The 17,091-nt window shown below is 37.9% G+C and overlaps 1 protein-coding gene across 2 annotated transcripts in view; it reads right to left on the bottom strand.

Annotated features, from left to right (window-relative positions):
* TRPC4 (transient receptor potential cation channel subfamily C member 4) overlaps positions 1-17,091 on the bottom strand; it is a 165,031-nt gene that overhangs the window by 66,962 nt on the left and 80,978 nt on the right. For both annotated transcript variants that reach the window (XM_074913833.1, XM_074913823.1), the window contains one exon: positions 8,825-9,343. In XM_074913833.1, the coding sequence (XP_074769934.1) occupies positions 8,825-9,343 (519 nt within the window). The remainder of the gene's footprint in view (positions 1-8,824; positions 9,344-17,091) is intronic.

The following is a 17,091-nucleotide window of genomic DNA, read 5'->3' as shown; positions in this document are numbered from 1 at the left end:
GTTTCAGTCAGCAGGTTCAAATGTGCTTTGGTTAAGTAGTCATTCTATCTTACGCCAGTTGCACCTAGCACAGGCATGGAAAGATTAAATCTTGGACAAGAGGACAGAAAACTTTGTGTAAGAGCCTTCTACGAGGTATGAGATGTTTAAGAGTGCCCTGGGAGCTAAGAAACAGAAAAAATAGAAAGGAATTAAATACTCCTCTATGAGTTAGATGCCTCTATGAGCTCTCCATGCTACAAGGGCAGTTACTAGAGCTGAAATAATGCTAATTATTTGAAGCTCCTGGGCTTTGCCAAAATGACTTGCAGTGAGGAGTGAAGCGTAGCTGTTGGTGTAGCTGTAGCAGAAGGTGTGGGGAGCACGAAGGAGTAGCTACACAAGGGAGGGTGTGGCAGCAGTCAGGAATGGCTGATGGAGGCCATGGGAGGAACGGAGGTAGCTCGGGCTCATCACACAGCAAAACTAACTAACCTGAGCTGTGGGTTAGGTGCGCTTGCAGGGGTTCGAGGAAGAACAGCCAGATCCTCAGCAAATATATGGAGGGAGGAAAGAGTACATTCCTATAGTTACAGGTTTACATTGAAAACGAAATCCTGTATGCTAACTTTATTTATTCACCTTGTTCAAGATTATTTTTTTTCTCTAAAATTTTGTTTGCTAAGCAAATGTTTTGTGATTCTAAGTAGCAAAAAATAGCTCATGGTGAGAAATCTACCCCAGGTTTGTAGGGAAGCTTGTAGGTACATTAGTAGTGACTCCTTCAAGCCAAAAGCCAATTTCTGTTGCTGCCAGTCATATTCTAACAGAAGGGTTATGAACTGCTGATTAGGGATATTCCTTACTGGTTTTTCCTGCTTGAGGCTGACAGTCCAGAAACATTTCTTTTAAGGAAGATGCAGAAAAGGAAGCGAAACGAGAGATTTCCACTGCACTTCATTAAGAGCAGATCTCCTCCTCTTTGAGTTAATTACTTCTAGCAAGTGTTCAAAATAAAAAGACGGTGTCAATTCATGGCTAGTTTAACCAGAACTGTGATGAGAGGGTTGCAACTTGTGTGGAGCATATAGCATTCAAAGGTTACTGACGCCTTCTGAGACATCTTTAAAAAGTTAGTGCCGAGATCAATTTCCCCTTATGTGGGCTCTAAGCCTTCAGAAGCTGAAATCTGTTACCACAGGGTAGAAATCGCAGTTGATGCTGTAAATTGTCTAACTTGGATCTACATTTTCATTGCCTAGTAAAGTAATTCTTCTAATTGAAGTGCCCGGTTTCCTTAGCCAGCCAAGGGAGCAGGGAGATGTCTCTGGAGTTAACTTAGATGTCTTATCTTGAGCAGACGGGATCTCCCTCTGCGCATACCTCTGTCTTTTGACTGTATAAGGAATTTGCTCATATACTTTAGGAAGATTGCTTTAACATGCATTTAAAATGTAGGCACAATTAAATGCTGTATTAAGCATATATGCTCCAACCCTGTGATTAAAGAATATTTTTTTCTAGCAGCAATAAGTACAGCTTTCACAGGGACACCTACACTTCATTCAGTTCTGAGGTAATAGATTACCAATTAGAGTAAGACTTTAAGTATGTGTAGCAGATAAGGTACGTACATAATTTATGCTATTTAACAATCCGTGAAGTCTTTATCTATAAACACAGAGATTTTTATATGATTTACAAAGCAAACATATGACCTATTTTAGACTACCTGGCTCTTTCCTGGAAAAATGTTTATCAAACTTTTCGAACACTATAGCTGAGAGTCTGCAGAAAAGGATCTTTTGGAGACATGGACCTAAATGTGCATACATCACTCCTCCCAGTTATGGGATTCATAGACTAAACACATCTTCCTTTGGTGTTAAAAATGTCCAAACATTATCAGAGTCCACTTTTTGTGGGGTTTTGCTATTTTTCCCATGAAGACTTCTGACTACACCTTTCCAGTCTTCTGACAAATATTCACATACACAGTGACTTGCTAAGAGATGGCTATTGTGTTTCTGTTTATCTTTCAGGTGCGTTTTTTGTTTAAACACAGGTTAATTCGTAGATGTTGTGTTTCCAAAGTCATTCCTGCTTGCAGAGTCAATAATTCAGGTTGGTGCATCTGAAAGAGTTTTAATGAGAAATTAATTGTAATTGCTACTAAAATTACTCAAAATCAATCTGTGGTTCCAGAGGAAAATTATACTCTCTGAGACAGTCACAAAGCTTGACTTAGACTCTTAAACTATATTGTTCCTGGAGGTGTTCTACAGAAATTCTCAGCATTTCCAGACATATTTTATATTCCACAGGTGAATAGAAGGCCAATGTTCCAGCAGAACGGCAGTTTATACATTAAAAAACATTACTAAGAACATAGCAACTTCTCATTTCAGTACTTTAAAATTATTTTCTGTAGGCATTGTTGAGATACGAAATTTTGGTAAGGAATAACTTTTGCTTTCTCTCATATTTATACTGCTTTGTTTAATAATATTATATGGATGATATAAGGTATAATTAAGCATTGCATTGTCAAAAATGCTAAAGTCCAAGTGAAATAAGAAGAAACTGCAGTCAAACAAAATGCTTTATTGAAATGTTTAGACATAAACATGAAATGACAGATTTGAAATTATTTAACATGTTTTAAATGAAAATTTCACTGAATTTGTGACATTATTATGAAACATTTCCACTTCACTGAGGCTGTACTTTGCATAGAAAACTAGGAGAGAACTGATGATTGCATTTTGAAAAGTCCTCTTTTGAGCAGGAGCAAACAGATGGCTTTTATTATCAAGAACAAACACCTTTTTTTTCCCTTTTCATAGAAAACAAGAATTGATCATTGAAATGTGAATATCATATTACTTTATTTAAGACTTTAATTAAACAATTAATAATTTAGTGATACTGCTCATATTGGTAATCACTGCTGTGTGTTTTATGGGAACATAGAAGTTTATGTTAAAAACAATTTATCAATGATGTGTATTACCTACGTGGGGGAGTCCTATCTCACTTCTTGTCAACTTGCAAATAAGTGAGCAAGCTAGTCTCAAGCTGGTCTCCCTGAAATATTTTCTGTGAAATTCTTATTAATAAAGCCTATACTCTTGTAAATATTTTTAACTGTGTTAAATTGTTAAAATACTCTTTCACTCTTTCTCTGCCTCTTTGCCAGTTCAAGGTTCTGCAGGGGCTAATAACTCAGAAAACCAGGGCCTGCTCCTGGGAAGTAAGAACTACTATAAGATCAACTAGAGGTATTTGGGTGAGTTTTAGTAGTTAAGCAGCTGAATTACTGCTAAACATTGATTATTCAGGTGCACATAAATGTACTGAAAAGAGAAATGAAAATTTAGAAATGGTTGTATGTTTTAAATCAAACCTTTAAAAAAGTTAATTCATGATCAGGAAAAATGTCCTTCCTGAATGTATCTTTTAGCACATTTAGTTCCTGCTTCTTTATCTACACCTCAGCACGATACATAACTATGCATGGGTGCTAGATAAACTATGCATTCAGTTTTTAAAGTAGTAAAAAAGCTTATTAAAATGCTTCCAGAGCATCAGAACTGAAACAGAGAGAATTTAACCCACTTCACATCCAGCTAATATCAAGTATTCTAAATTGTCCAATGATCTTGTACTTACAGAAGAAGGTAAAAATGATCAGAATAAATTAAGATGGAAAATTAAAAAAAAAAACTCAAACCAAAATCAGCTAGTCTTTATTCATTTGAAAAGTGAAAGAGAAAAAAGTAACAGCTATATACTTAAAAATTTATATTTCCGCCGTATTGATATCATAATGTCTAATAACAAAGCAAAATGAGACAGCACTGACGATAATTATAACCTCATCCTGTTACTATGTTTGAGCTTATACAGATATAGTTTAAATGACATGGGCCAGTTCGCTTGAGAAGAGACAGAGATATAAATTATTAGTACTATTAGTACTTAAATTGCACTAATTAAACTTATTGGGAAATCAGAGCATATTGATTTAGTCTATTAATCCCTCCCCCTACTTCATCTCACATATATGGGAAAATTAGTGAGCATTTTAGTAAGCACCTTCTCACGTATGTGACGATATACATGTAATTCCTAAAAAAGAACCAAAGCTAAAACAAAGCTAACTGAAGGGTGAGAGACGCTGGGGTTTTGCTGTAATTTCTCTATTAAAAAACTCTCAATATATGAGACAGAACATTCATTTTTGAAATTAGTGACAAAGATGACTGTCCACTAACTATTATAGACTGCTACTATTCACTGCTACTTAATTGCATTGTTGCACCCGTGTTTTCCAATATACTTGAAGTCAGAATGTCATATTATTATTACAGGTAGAATAATTTTTGCTTGTGAATCATATACAGAACTGGAGATTTCCCTTTTACATCCATGAATGAAGCTGCAGTTTAATCAGGTAACATTTTTATTTGGTTCAGGAAAATGGGAAACTATTTCTCATTACTCATTGTGTGCTTAGAATCTAGCAAAATTAAACTGTAAGTGACAGCCTTCATAAAGCCAAATTCTCCCTTAGTTGAGATAGTATTATACGGTAGATAATTAGACAACAAAATGTTTGTGCCCAATGCAGAGTGGCTGCATGAGTTCAGGGAATTGCTCTTTGCTGTTAGTTGTAGCCCAGGCAACAGTAGGTGTCAGAAACAGGCACCATAAGCATCAGCATGTCTTTGCTTTTAATCAAACAGCATCAGTGGTACAAAATGAACAGGAAAAAAAATGGTACCTTGGGTGCTCTGTCCCATGTGCTACGCTTAAAAATATCTGTGGGTAAGCACACAAAATATACATGCTGGTAGATACTCTCTGGTTCTGCCACCTTACTCAGAACAGATAGTATCCACCGTCTTGCCAGACATTATTCTGAATTGTAAACCTGAACCTATAAATATCTTTCAACATCATTAGTTATTAATGAAAGAAGATAGATGGTTTTATCAGGGAATTTTCTTCTTTGGTAATACATAGTAGATTCCCTCATGACTCCATGGACTGAGAATTTATATCACTGAGATGCTTTTTGACAGTACACAAATGTGGATCACAGTATTATGGCAAGTGTGAAAGGCATGGATATGCAGAAGATAAGCACCCTTCCCTGGGGAGAACCTCAAATCCAGCTGGCATAAACTTTTTGGTTTTGTGGAGAAGGTCCACTTCAGGAGCAATCTGGTGACCATGAACAATGTAGACAACTCTGAGAATGAATGTGCTTTCTTCATCTCCATAGATCATAATACAGAAGTGGTACCAGGGATTTGCAGACCACTACACTAAGCATTGCTTAATCACTTCACTTACAAGAGCTCTTCTCTGTTCATTACAAATTTCTAGATCTACATTTGATCAAACACTATGTAATTTTAGAAGCTTCTCAACAACTCCCAGCTTGATAATTATCTTTTCTCACATTTGTCAACTTTCCTTTCTTTACACAATGAAAATTCTTCACTATCCACTTGTCTGCTTTTCGTACAAGTACCTTCATAATCTCCTGTTCCTACCCAGCCTTTGGGATTAAACCAAGTTGTATTATCCAAAGGCGACTCCAGTCCTTTACAAAGACTAACGTGTTTCATACTCCCTTGATTATTAATGCCAAGAGGAATTACTACTGATAATTTCTGGTCTTGTACTAATAAGTTTTGGTGTTTTGGTAAAGAAAAAAAGTAATTAACTACTGAGCAAATAATTGTAGAAGCAATGTAAAAGGACAGGTGTTCCTATTTTACTTGTCCTCATTCTTCATTATTTTATTACTTTTTCCTGCAATTTCTGGACTTAAGACTGGATGTTCTGAAAACCAGACCTGATTGCTTACTTGTCAGCTCTGACCTCAGCCTCAATATAGAATTACAATATCCTATGGTAACAGCGTGAATAAAGGCTAGGTGTTAGGGATGGGTGATAAAATAAGAAGAGAAGACTATGTATTCTTACTTGTTTTGATGCTTTTCTGGGGTGGGGGTGAGGGGGCAGGAATAGGCTGGAGGGCTTATTTTGTTATTATTTTGCAGGATGCAGGAAAGTTAAGAGAAAGAGAGATAATGATTAAAACTGATAGCATCAAAAAACTATGTCAAAATCCATGTTTGCTTCTTCCATGATAGAAAAGTCTTTGGTGGAGAACTGACTCTTGGTGGCTGAGACACACAGAGCAAAGGAAGCAGATGTATCACCCCAAACCAGTATTTTTAAACGGGTTAAATCCAAAATAATGTATTAATGCATTAATTAAAATCCACCCCACACTTTCTCCTGCCATTTTAAAAATAAAATTTGTAAGTTGCATCTACTGCTTGCCATTAAGCTTACCTTAGATAGTTGCAGTGTAAGGATATATGAAATGTGAGAGCATCTGGTTCACTGAATTATTTGTTAATTTAATTATCTGGTTAAGGATTAATTAGTACAACAGAAATAGAAAACAACAAGAAAAGTGATAAATTCAACACAGTATCCAGGGTATAATAGAGACAATGATGAAGATGACGACTTCAGACTCTGACAAATGGGCCGTTAAAGGATCGGCTGCAACTACCTTGAGGAGGGTCAACCCAACGAGTATTATGGGATGTTTGAGGGGGTTCATGGGACTCATGGGAAGTTCAAAGTTATTATGGGATTTCAGCGGGGTCTTGTGGGATTATATAGAATTTATTATGGGATGTTTAGGGAAAGGGTAAATGGTGGGGAAGGGTCAAGGAGGAACAAGCATGGCAAAATAGAGAGAGGAACGCAATCAAGGGGTGGGTCATGTGTAAGCAGGGCCAGTCAATATGCTTGTGCCTGTGACAGAGACCCTGGGGTCTCCGGGTGCTCCTGGCTGGGCTCCAGTCCCTGGGCTGACATAATCCTCAGGCCCTGAACACTGCTGGATTCAGTGGTGCCTGTAACAACCTTAACACAAGGAACAGACTTGTCTGATCTCTTTTCATCATGATCCATACGCACTACGACAGTCAGAATCCAAGCATGTGCTATGCCTGAAGTAAGTTTCTTGACCTTGGAGCTGTACCTACTAGAATACTGGGTTAATAATCAGAAATAAAACAACTGATCAGTTACAGTGGCTACTATTTGATCCAGAATCTAGCAGGGAATACATTTAGAAACACAGTAAAAGAATCTAATAAAACTTGATTTTACTTCGGGGAGACTCAAATGGTAGGGATAATGGGAAATATTTATAGAAATGTTAAATCTATGTAAAATATAGACGATTCACTGATTTAGAATTGTTGCACTAAATCAGTATTTCTTTAACATTTCCTATTACGAAGAATCAATGAAGTGGAATCAGCTGTATTACTGCATTTTAATTAGGCATGGGAATCAGATGCGACTATAAAAAACACTTCATCCTACAGATGTCTCTCACTGTCTCTATCTCAAATTTTAAAAATTCAAGCTTTGTATTTAAGTTTAAAAAACAACAACCATGGGAGGTCAGGATTCTATTTCAATGCATGTACCCTTTTGAAAACAAGTCCAAGCTAGAATTTCCTAAGACTGTAGGACAAGACTGGCATTTCAAGAAATAGAAATAGTAGTTATTAAGAAAAATCTGGAATAGAACCATCTGAAAATAATTTACAATGGGAGTGAGTATGTTGCCTAAAACATTATACTATCAAATATAAAATTATGCAATAAATTTTATGAAGGAAAAAATGTTTCTAAGAAGACTTATGAAGTAAGAGACCAATTGAGATATCTTACCAGCCGTACTTCAGTAGGTCCCTACCTTCACAGTAACTTCTTAGAACTACTAAATTGTATTTCAAATGGACAACAGAATAATCACATATTTGGTTCTCGTTTCTGCAAATCTTTCTAACATACTTAATATATTAAACCATTTACTATTATATTGTGCAGAACAGAGATTTAGCAGTGATAGACTAGTTCAGTACAACACAGATTTCTTAAGCATTTGCCATATTTTATATGAACAAGTAATATTTCATTACTAACAGCATTTGTCTTGCCTATATACTTTCACAGTTCAGCTGACTGGATGTACAGGTTCCAAATGAGATGATAAAACATGTCCTGACATGATGATGAGCAGGGATCAAGTGAAGTTTTGGAAATATCAGAGGAACTGTCTTCCTAACTCATTTTTCTGGTTTGATTCTTTTGCTTTTGCATGCACATAATAACCAGAGGATTTTTAAAAGAAATGCAGACATCCTCTTATATCAATTGAATAGCTATATCAGTGAATCAAACTCATGAAGTTTTAACTGTCATGGAAACCAATACCCAGGTAACTCCATTTTGGATTCTTTATGAAAAAGAATATGAATGTCAAAATTTTGAGGAGTCATGCATTGCTATTAATCTTATGTTTCTGTATCTATTTATAATAGCTATTTTTTGAAGAAACCTCTCTATAGAAGTACCATAGTATTTATAGGTGTTTAAACACATAGCCTCCTTTTTCTGTTAGACAAAATTAAAGCTAATTTGAAGTATGCTGTATATATTTCTCCTCTTATTACTGAAGAGCTCTTCAGAGCACAACTACTGGAGGCTATCTCTATTCAGGTGCAAAAGAAAAAAAAAGTTTCTGTACTATAACAGAACATTTTAAATTCTGATACTATCAAACTATAACAGCTGCTCAAACTCATCTAATTAAAAATATTAAAAAAAGAAGAGACTCTGTAGAACAAAAAAAAGATAAGCAGCAATTTGTCTCAGTTAGAAGGATGTATTTCAGGCTATTATCTATCACATTACTACTACTAAATATGCTTAAATATTCTCCAGCACTCACCTCTTTTTGACGGTACTTAATTGCCAGTTTCAATCTTGCAAGATCATTACCACTCTGTTCTTCTATCAAGCTATTATCATCTCTGTAATTAAGAATAATTTCCAATTCCCTGGAACTCCGTGTCTGATCCAGGAGATCTTTTGCAAATTGCTTGCATTGCCGTGACAGTTCCTCATACTCTGACTTAAATTCATTTTCGACTTTACTCAGTTCCTGAAGCTCCCAGCTCAGTTGAAAAGCAGTAAGGAAAGGATCCTCGCTGGACAAAGCAATCAATGATGGGCTTGCCAGAGCCTTGTAGATATTGAGTCTGGATCGAGAGTGGCGCAGGCTGTCCACGTCTGAACTTGAGACACATTCAACACAGTTACAGCGGACCTCATGTGGCCTGGGCACAGAGACCCCTTTCTGCACAAGGAGCTTTATGATTTCATAATTGTTAGTGTGGGCAGCCAGAATAATGGGTGTGATATCCGGTGTAAATTCTGAAAACTGCTTGTCCAGAAGCACTGGTGGCACCTGTGAAAAAAGGCAAAACCCTTACAGGCCTCTTCATTGAACAAGAGCTATAGAAAATTAGCTACCAACAGTTTACCGGATAGTACACTTACTGATGGATCTTTGCTTCTGGCTAGAGTTGAAGGAAACACTTTAAATGTAACAATTCAGTTAGCTAAGATAGCCTCTCTTCAGTTAATAAATTGCTATAAACAGGGTGTGATTTTTCATAAAAACTGTAAGTAAGCAACCCATGGGCAACAATTTGTTAGAGCAAATGATCAGATAAACAAGGAAGACTCAGACACAAAGCTCCTGTTGGGTCCCTTCAAGTGCCAGCTGTAAGCAAGATGAAACTGATTTCTCATCTCTCACTGGTTAATCTGAGTTTTATAGGGAAGACAGAATCATGGAGGCGTAATTTTCATTATCTGAAGGAAGCTGTGAACAGGGCACAGACAAGTTAGAGTTATAAAATAAAATGGGCAAATAAATGAGAAAGAAAGGATACATTTTCTTAAAGAGAAGGTTGGAAATGTGACCGTGTAGAGAAACAAAGACACCTGCTGCAAAGACCTTAACATCTTAAGACTCAGTTCTACATTTACATGCACAAAGATACTCTCTTTAAAGGAAAATGGGTGAGTTGACAGAACAAGGGCCCCAAGAGACCATTTTTAAAGCCTCTTATGATGTGTATTTCTGTATTTTCAGTCTTCTGGTGTGTTTCTGTATTTTATCAGAAGACTGTAAGTTCTTTCATTTTAAACTTTTTTCTTTATTTCAGAATACCAGACTCTTAAGTCTTTCCCAGATCAAGACAGGTCATTAGACTAGTATGATGAAGTCATATGTGTATTTAGCCAATGTCAATCAAAAAAATGGTACTGGCATCATCACTTCTGAACTGCCTTTAGTCCATAGCTCAATAACCAAGTACAAACTCAATCCATGACTGAGGTGCTCTGAGTGATGCTCCTTTAGGAGGAAGGAAAAGGGAAAACATTTGACTCAAAGTTATCTGAAGGCTAGGGAAATAGATGGCCACTGAAGGAAGGAAGGAAAAAATGTTTGCTAGAAGTCTTATAACAGCAGAACGACCTTGTTGCCAGCTGGAAAAAACACAAATATTTATGAAGAAACGTTAATAGGAAACAGGTAAAGCATGTGAGAACAGTGTGAGAATGAGTTGAAATGAGCTATTTTAGAGCCTTGAGAGGGAAAGAACCAAAGCAAAAATGGAATCAGGCAGAAACTCAGTGTAAAAGAAAACTAGAATGAAATTAAGCTGAAAATAAATGGTAGTCTGTAGATCTAAATCCATATAAAATCCATAGATCCATGATTTTTCTTCTCCCTCCTTCTAATGAAGACATTATGTACTTTGTACATTTTCTAGCTGTTCTGCATGTAAACCAGCTCATGTTTGTTCAATGGGACTGTGTCCATGTAGAGGAGCTGCTATGTGTGTGGGCTGTAAAACAGGGGCCTGAAGCGCTAATTAGCTGAATGAGAAAATCACTTTGGGAGGTGGACACTTATTAATGTAAAAAGGGTTGGAAAGTCAAAACTGGAGATCTGGCATTCAGGATTGTAATCATATATCCCTAGGGAAACCATCCCCGCCCATCCATAGCATATTGCTGACCTTGAGCAGCTGTGCCAGATTCTGAGAAGGTATGGGGAGCCAACGGGCAGAAATCCCTTTTCTCTCTTCCCACGCACTCACACATACACACCTGGCTTGGCACTGGGGAAAGCTGGCACACAGTATGTTTTAGAGCAGGACTGTGGAATGCCTGAGCTAGCCCACTCACCCACACGACCCTATGCAGAGGGAGCAACCATCCTCACAGCCCTCCCCATGAGCTTATGGGAGATGTTTATAACCAGCGGTTTTGGGCTGAGCATCTCCTGAGCAAATTCTCTTCTGCTTTCTTTATTCTGAGGTACAAACAAGATAGCATAGAGTCTGCAGGAATACAGAGAAATATGGGTTTAAAATTACTCAGGAGGTAAGGAACCCAACTGAGAATATACTGAAAGTACATATGAATGCGGGAGACACAAGAACAAGCAAAAGGTCTGTGTGCTGTGCCTGGTCTCAGCTGTGGTCAGAACAATAAACACAACATGGGCATATGTGTCCTGAGAGGACTCTCTGGCTATGTCCACACTGCTCTGTCAGGTCTTTTCCAGAGCACCTCTGGGTCATCTGTCACCTCCAGGTTGAACACTGGGCAGAGCCCACCTGGGGATGCCCATGTGTCCTGAAAACTTCATTATTCCTGTCCAGTGTGGACCAAGGCTTGACATCCATATCTGTTTTCTCACCTGTCTGTGGTGTCAGTGAGGAAAATGAGACCCATTTCCAACCCCAGACCTCACTGGTTTTTGTGTCTTAGATTTATCTTCTCTTTTACTTACATATTATATAGAAAAAGAAGAGAGCATATGCGTGCATATACACACTACTCCTCTTTCTAAACTGCAACTGTGGCAAATGCTTTTGAGGCTAAAAAGAGATGAAAATGGCAGTAGAGTATTAAACTTTGCATTAGAACTGAGATTTTGGGCTACACAGGTCTGAAAAAGGATTACAGGGAGAGATATGTTGTGCTCAGACAGTGTCTGCCACAATTAGTGAGACTCCCTCATAGACCCAGGGTCAGGGTATCAGGGAGTAGAGGAGAGAGCTGCAAGGGCAGAAAACTCAAGCCTACAAAGCTGTAACTCCAAACTCACTGACTGCTCAGAGTATTCCTCTGTCAATTAGCGTGTCATTATCTTTTTACTTTCTGACAGTACTAAACCAATATTTGCTTCAACCCCTGCCAGAACTGAAGGCTATCTTAACATGTCATTAACCACAATCTTCTCTGAAAAATTAACAGAGACACAGCTTCAAACAACATGGCATTACAATGATTGACTTGTATGTGGGGTCCATTAACTTAAAAGCTGCTTATTTTTCTCATAGGTTATCAAAACCTTTCATCTTAAGGTAACTCAGCTATAAAGCTAATGCATGCATTTTGGAAGTCACACCATCAGAATTTACCCAAATATAGAATAGTGTATGAAATAATTTCAGCCTTAACTTACAGAAACATTTAAACTTAAAGAGCAAACACTAAGACTGCAACTTTAATTACATCATGAATTTAACCCCCTGACCCTTTACCTCCTATTTTAAGATTTCCTACTCAATTAAACCAAAGATACAGAGAAACCAAAGCAATAAGGTCAAATTATTCCCTCATCTGCAGCATAATGAAGTACTTATCTTTTGAAGTTCTGAGTGCTCTCATGGCACTCAGAATATTTCAGCATTTAACTGTTGACCCAGAGTACTTGCTCTAAAGTCACCAGACTCATGATGAATTTTACTCTCAAGCCTCTGAAAAAAAAATCCACTCTAAAGAAGCCAAAACAAATAACCAGCACACTTTGATATTAGCCACATAATCTAAAGCTTTGACAGAACAGTCACAGACAACATATGAATCTTCCTTAAATCCTGGGACAATGGGAAGCTACTAGGTCTTACAGTCACTGACAGTGATTGTGACTTCCGCAGGGTTAGGAGTGGTGTAACTACATTATACACTTCAGCATTACGTGTTAGCATGAGTCTGCTTAAACGTAGAAAGGTCAAATGATTTTTGCCTTCATACATTTTGTTGAAAATTTTCTACTTCAACACTAGTTATAGAATCACAGAATTATTTGGGTTGGAAGTGACATTAAAGATGATCTAGTTCCAACCCCCCTGCCATGGGCAGGGACACCTTCCACTAGCCCAGGTTGCTCAAAGCCCCGTCCAACCTGGCCTTGAACACTGCCAGGGAGGGGGCAGCCACAGCTTCAATGAGCAATCTGTTCCCTCACAGGGAAGAATTTCTTCCTTACATCTAATTTAAATCTGCCCTCTTTCAGTTTAAAGCTATTACCCCTTGTCCTATCACTACACTCCCTGAGAAAGAGTCCCTCCCCAGCATTCTTGTAGGGCCTCTTTAGGTACTGGAAGGCTGCTATAAGGTCTCTCCAGAGTCTCTTCTTCTCCAGGCTGAAAAACCCTAAGTCTCTCAGCCTGTCCTCATAAGGGAGGTGCTCTAGCCCTCTGTCCTTCTTCATGGCCCTCCCCTGGAGTAACTCGCACAGGTTCATGTCCTTTTTATGCTGGAGGTCCCAGAGCTGAACACAGTACTCCATGTGAGGTCTCACAAGAGCGGAGTAGAAGGGGAGAATCACCTCCCTCTACCTGCTAGTCAGACTTCTCTTGATGCAGCCCAGGAAATAGTTGTCTTTCTGGGCTGCAAACACACATTACTGGGTCCTGTTGAGCTTCTTGTCAACCAATACCTGTAAGTCCTTCTCCTCAGGGCTGCTATCAATCCATGCTCTGCCGAGTCTGTATTTGTGCATGGGATTGCCTTGACCCATGTGCAGGACCTCGCACTTGGCCTTGCTGACCTCTCAAGCCTGTCCAGTCCCTCTGGATGGCACATCCCTTCCCTCCAGCATGTTGACTGCACCACACAGCTTGGTGTCACTGGCAAACCTGAGGGTGCGCTCAATCCCACTGTCCATGTCATCAACAAAGATGTTAAACAGCACCAGTCCCAACACCGACCCCTGAGGAACACCACTCGTCACTGCTCTCCACTTGGATGTCAAACTGTTCACTGCACCACTTCGAGTGTGACCACCGAGCCAATTCCTTATCCACTGAGTTCCATCTGCCAAATCCATGTCTCCCCAATTCAGACACAAGGATGACATGTGAGACAGTGTCAAAAGCTTTGCACAACTCCAGGTAGATTACATCAGTTGTTCAGTTATAGGGCAGTTTATCAGTTTGCTAATTATAGGGCTGAGCAAAGCAGTTTGGTGACTGTGTATACTTGTAAGCATATTTGCATGGAGATGAATAGGCAAAAAGAAAACAAAACAGAAAAGAAAGCATAGCTCAAAGTCTGTACACTTCATTGCTCAAGGACGTGAGATGTTCTTATTGCATTCCTTTTCCCTGCACTTACTGCAAGTGGGAATGAGTTAGGCTGACTTATATATCGAACAATTTTTTTAGATACCAACTTGACCAGCCCTCTTCAATATATGTTTAAGCTCCCTGTGTGGTTTGTGTGAAGAGAAGCCTCTTTGCTATGACAGAAAGAGAAATCTTGGATAAATTAATGCCAGTTAGGTCTGAGGCATTTTCTGTCCCTAATGACATCAAAATAGAAAGACCAACTGCTTATGATCTCTTAGATATCCAGGAAACAGAAAAACTTAACAGTCAGTTTGTAAAAGGAGGAACAGAAACACCAGGTGTGCTAACTTCTCTATCTAGATTTCTCATAATGGCTCTCATTACTGCAGTATCTTAACAGAGAGACTGAAAACTGCAGTGCCCCTTTACCTACATTTTAAGTGAAAGAGCTCAGAATCTGCATAAAGCAACCTATTTCACTGGGCAAACAGACAGCTTAACTGCTTCTTGTCTTTATTTATTTACAATTATTTTGCCTTTTGCTTTAAAAGGAGAGCAAATCCTGCAATGGCTGCAAGTAGTTAGGTGAATAAATTTCTGAGACATGTCAATCATGACAGCATGATTCATGGAGAAACCTAAACCAAAGAAAAAAAATTATATGTGACATAACAAGATGAATATGTATGTCATCTCAAGCAGTACCACATTATATAAGGAAATTAATATTATAAAGGTGTCTCATCAAGCTCATCAGTTGCTTCAGCACTATTGTTCTATAGCTGTCATCAGTCAAACACCTAGAAAATGCTGAACTCTACATTTTGGTACAACTCACAGCATACATGTTATCCCTATGCACATACAGTTTTCTGATTTACATTCTGGTTTGTTGAGTTCTCTTTTTTGGTTTCATACTACTGTATCAGCTGAAATACATCCCTATTATGATGATGGAAGTAGCTCCACCAAGAAGGATTCAAAAAATCCTCCTACCCCAATTCCTTTCACATGCACTAAGACACAGGTAACTTGAATGATTTCAAGACATAACTTCAAGATTACTTGCATTCAGTTGTCACACCACTGAAGGGGTCTGTACACAGTCTATCCTGAAAGCCATGCTGAAACTATCATCACAAGACTGCACAAACTGCAGGCCTGTAATGGTGACCCCAGATTTGGCCAGAAGTCCTTTTCCCCATACCAGGTTGCTTGCTGTGCGTTGCACAGCTGGCATGTTGTTTGGCTGTCGAGCAAGTGGATGGAAGTTGCCAAGCTGAGCCCAGGGACGTCATCATTTCAAAGCAGTGTGCAATATTAGCCATGTAACACCCATCTGGTGTACTGTCATTTTCTGCTTTCCATAAGCAGCTTCCCTGCCCTCCCTGGAAAGGGATCAACTTGTTTATTGTCCTTGGACTCATTACATTTCCTAAAGGTAAGTACCACACTCTTAATGTGCTACCGAAGTACTGTCTTTCCTATTAGAGTATTTTGCCTCTATGTCTGTTCTTTATCTGGGAAACATGTATCCACAAAACCCCACCCTTGCTCTGAAGCATTGTAAGCTAACTGACATTAGTCTGAGGACTAAATCTAAATGTATGAAGTGCAATGAAATTTCTTAAAAGATCTTCTAAAGAATGCACACTTTGAATACTAATTAAATATTTGAAATGCTGCCTAAGTCCAGCAGATAAGATTTCATTACACACTGTGTCCTTTAACATTTTCACACCCACAGTTCAGCTCACTGCTGTCAAGGTATGTAATGATCATCTTCCAGATTTCTTTTCTCTGGAGACTAACCACAAGCAACAGAGATGATAAAAATGTGTCAGTATATATTTGAGGTTAAATGATGCTTATCTTTTTGGGTCTTAAATAAAATATTGAATCTTAAATGAAGTGTGCTTAAAAAAATAACATATTGGTTCTTCTATAAAATATATTAAGACCTCCAATTAAAATTCTAAATGATAGACATATAAGGCCATAAAACCTCTCTGAAGTGTTAATTATAGGATGAGGTTCACAGCAAAATGAAAGGACTGATTAGCCAAAATGAAATTCTAACCAAAAGTTGAGAGTTTGTGGTGGAAAGGTTTCTTTGGGCTGCAGCTTTGAGATGGAAGTATCTTTTGTTGGATTCCAAACTATGTTATGAATGGAAAAAGTGGAGGATTCCTTGAGGGGAAAAAAACACATGAATATGACTTAAGGCAGTAACAGATGGACAACTTATCTGGACTTCAGGACATGGGTTTTGTTACCAGTTCTGGCAGTAACGCTAGGTTGCCTAGGCAGACCATCATTTTCTGCTTCTCTTCCCAGTTGGGTATACCTTTTTGAGCAAATGTTTTATAACCCCAAATTTAATTCCAGTTCTGGCTTAATGTCAGGAATATACAGCAAAAAATAATAATTAAAAAGTCAGATATTTTTGTGTGCACATTAACAAAAATTTATGCATTTAAAAAAATTATAAAATCTTATTTTATTCCAATATTTGCATGTAATTTAATAAGAAGGACCAATCCCCAACATTTTGTTTCAGATTATTGTGATTATACTATTTTATTATGACAATTCTAGCTATTAATTTTATAAAATGTTCCTCATATTTTCTTATTAAAATATTATATTTCAAGTCAGACAAGAAAGGTGTTTAACAGAGAGAAGCTTTGATAAGCAACCCAAAACAGATATCTAATTTTAGATAACTAAAGTTGAGTAAGGTAAACACTCCCCTATAGCCCAACAGAATTTA

This window comes from Athene noctua, chromosome 1, assembly GCF_965140245.1.
Source record: "Athene noctua chromosome 1, bAthNoc1.hap1.1, whole genome shotgun sequence".
Classification (NCBI taxonomy): Eukaryota; Metazoa; Chordata; class Aves; order Strigiformes; family Strigidae; genus Athene; species Athene noctua.
This window is presented reverse-complemented; position numbering and strand designations above follow the sequence as displayed.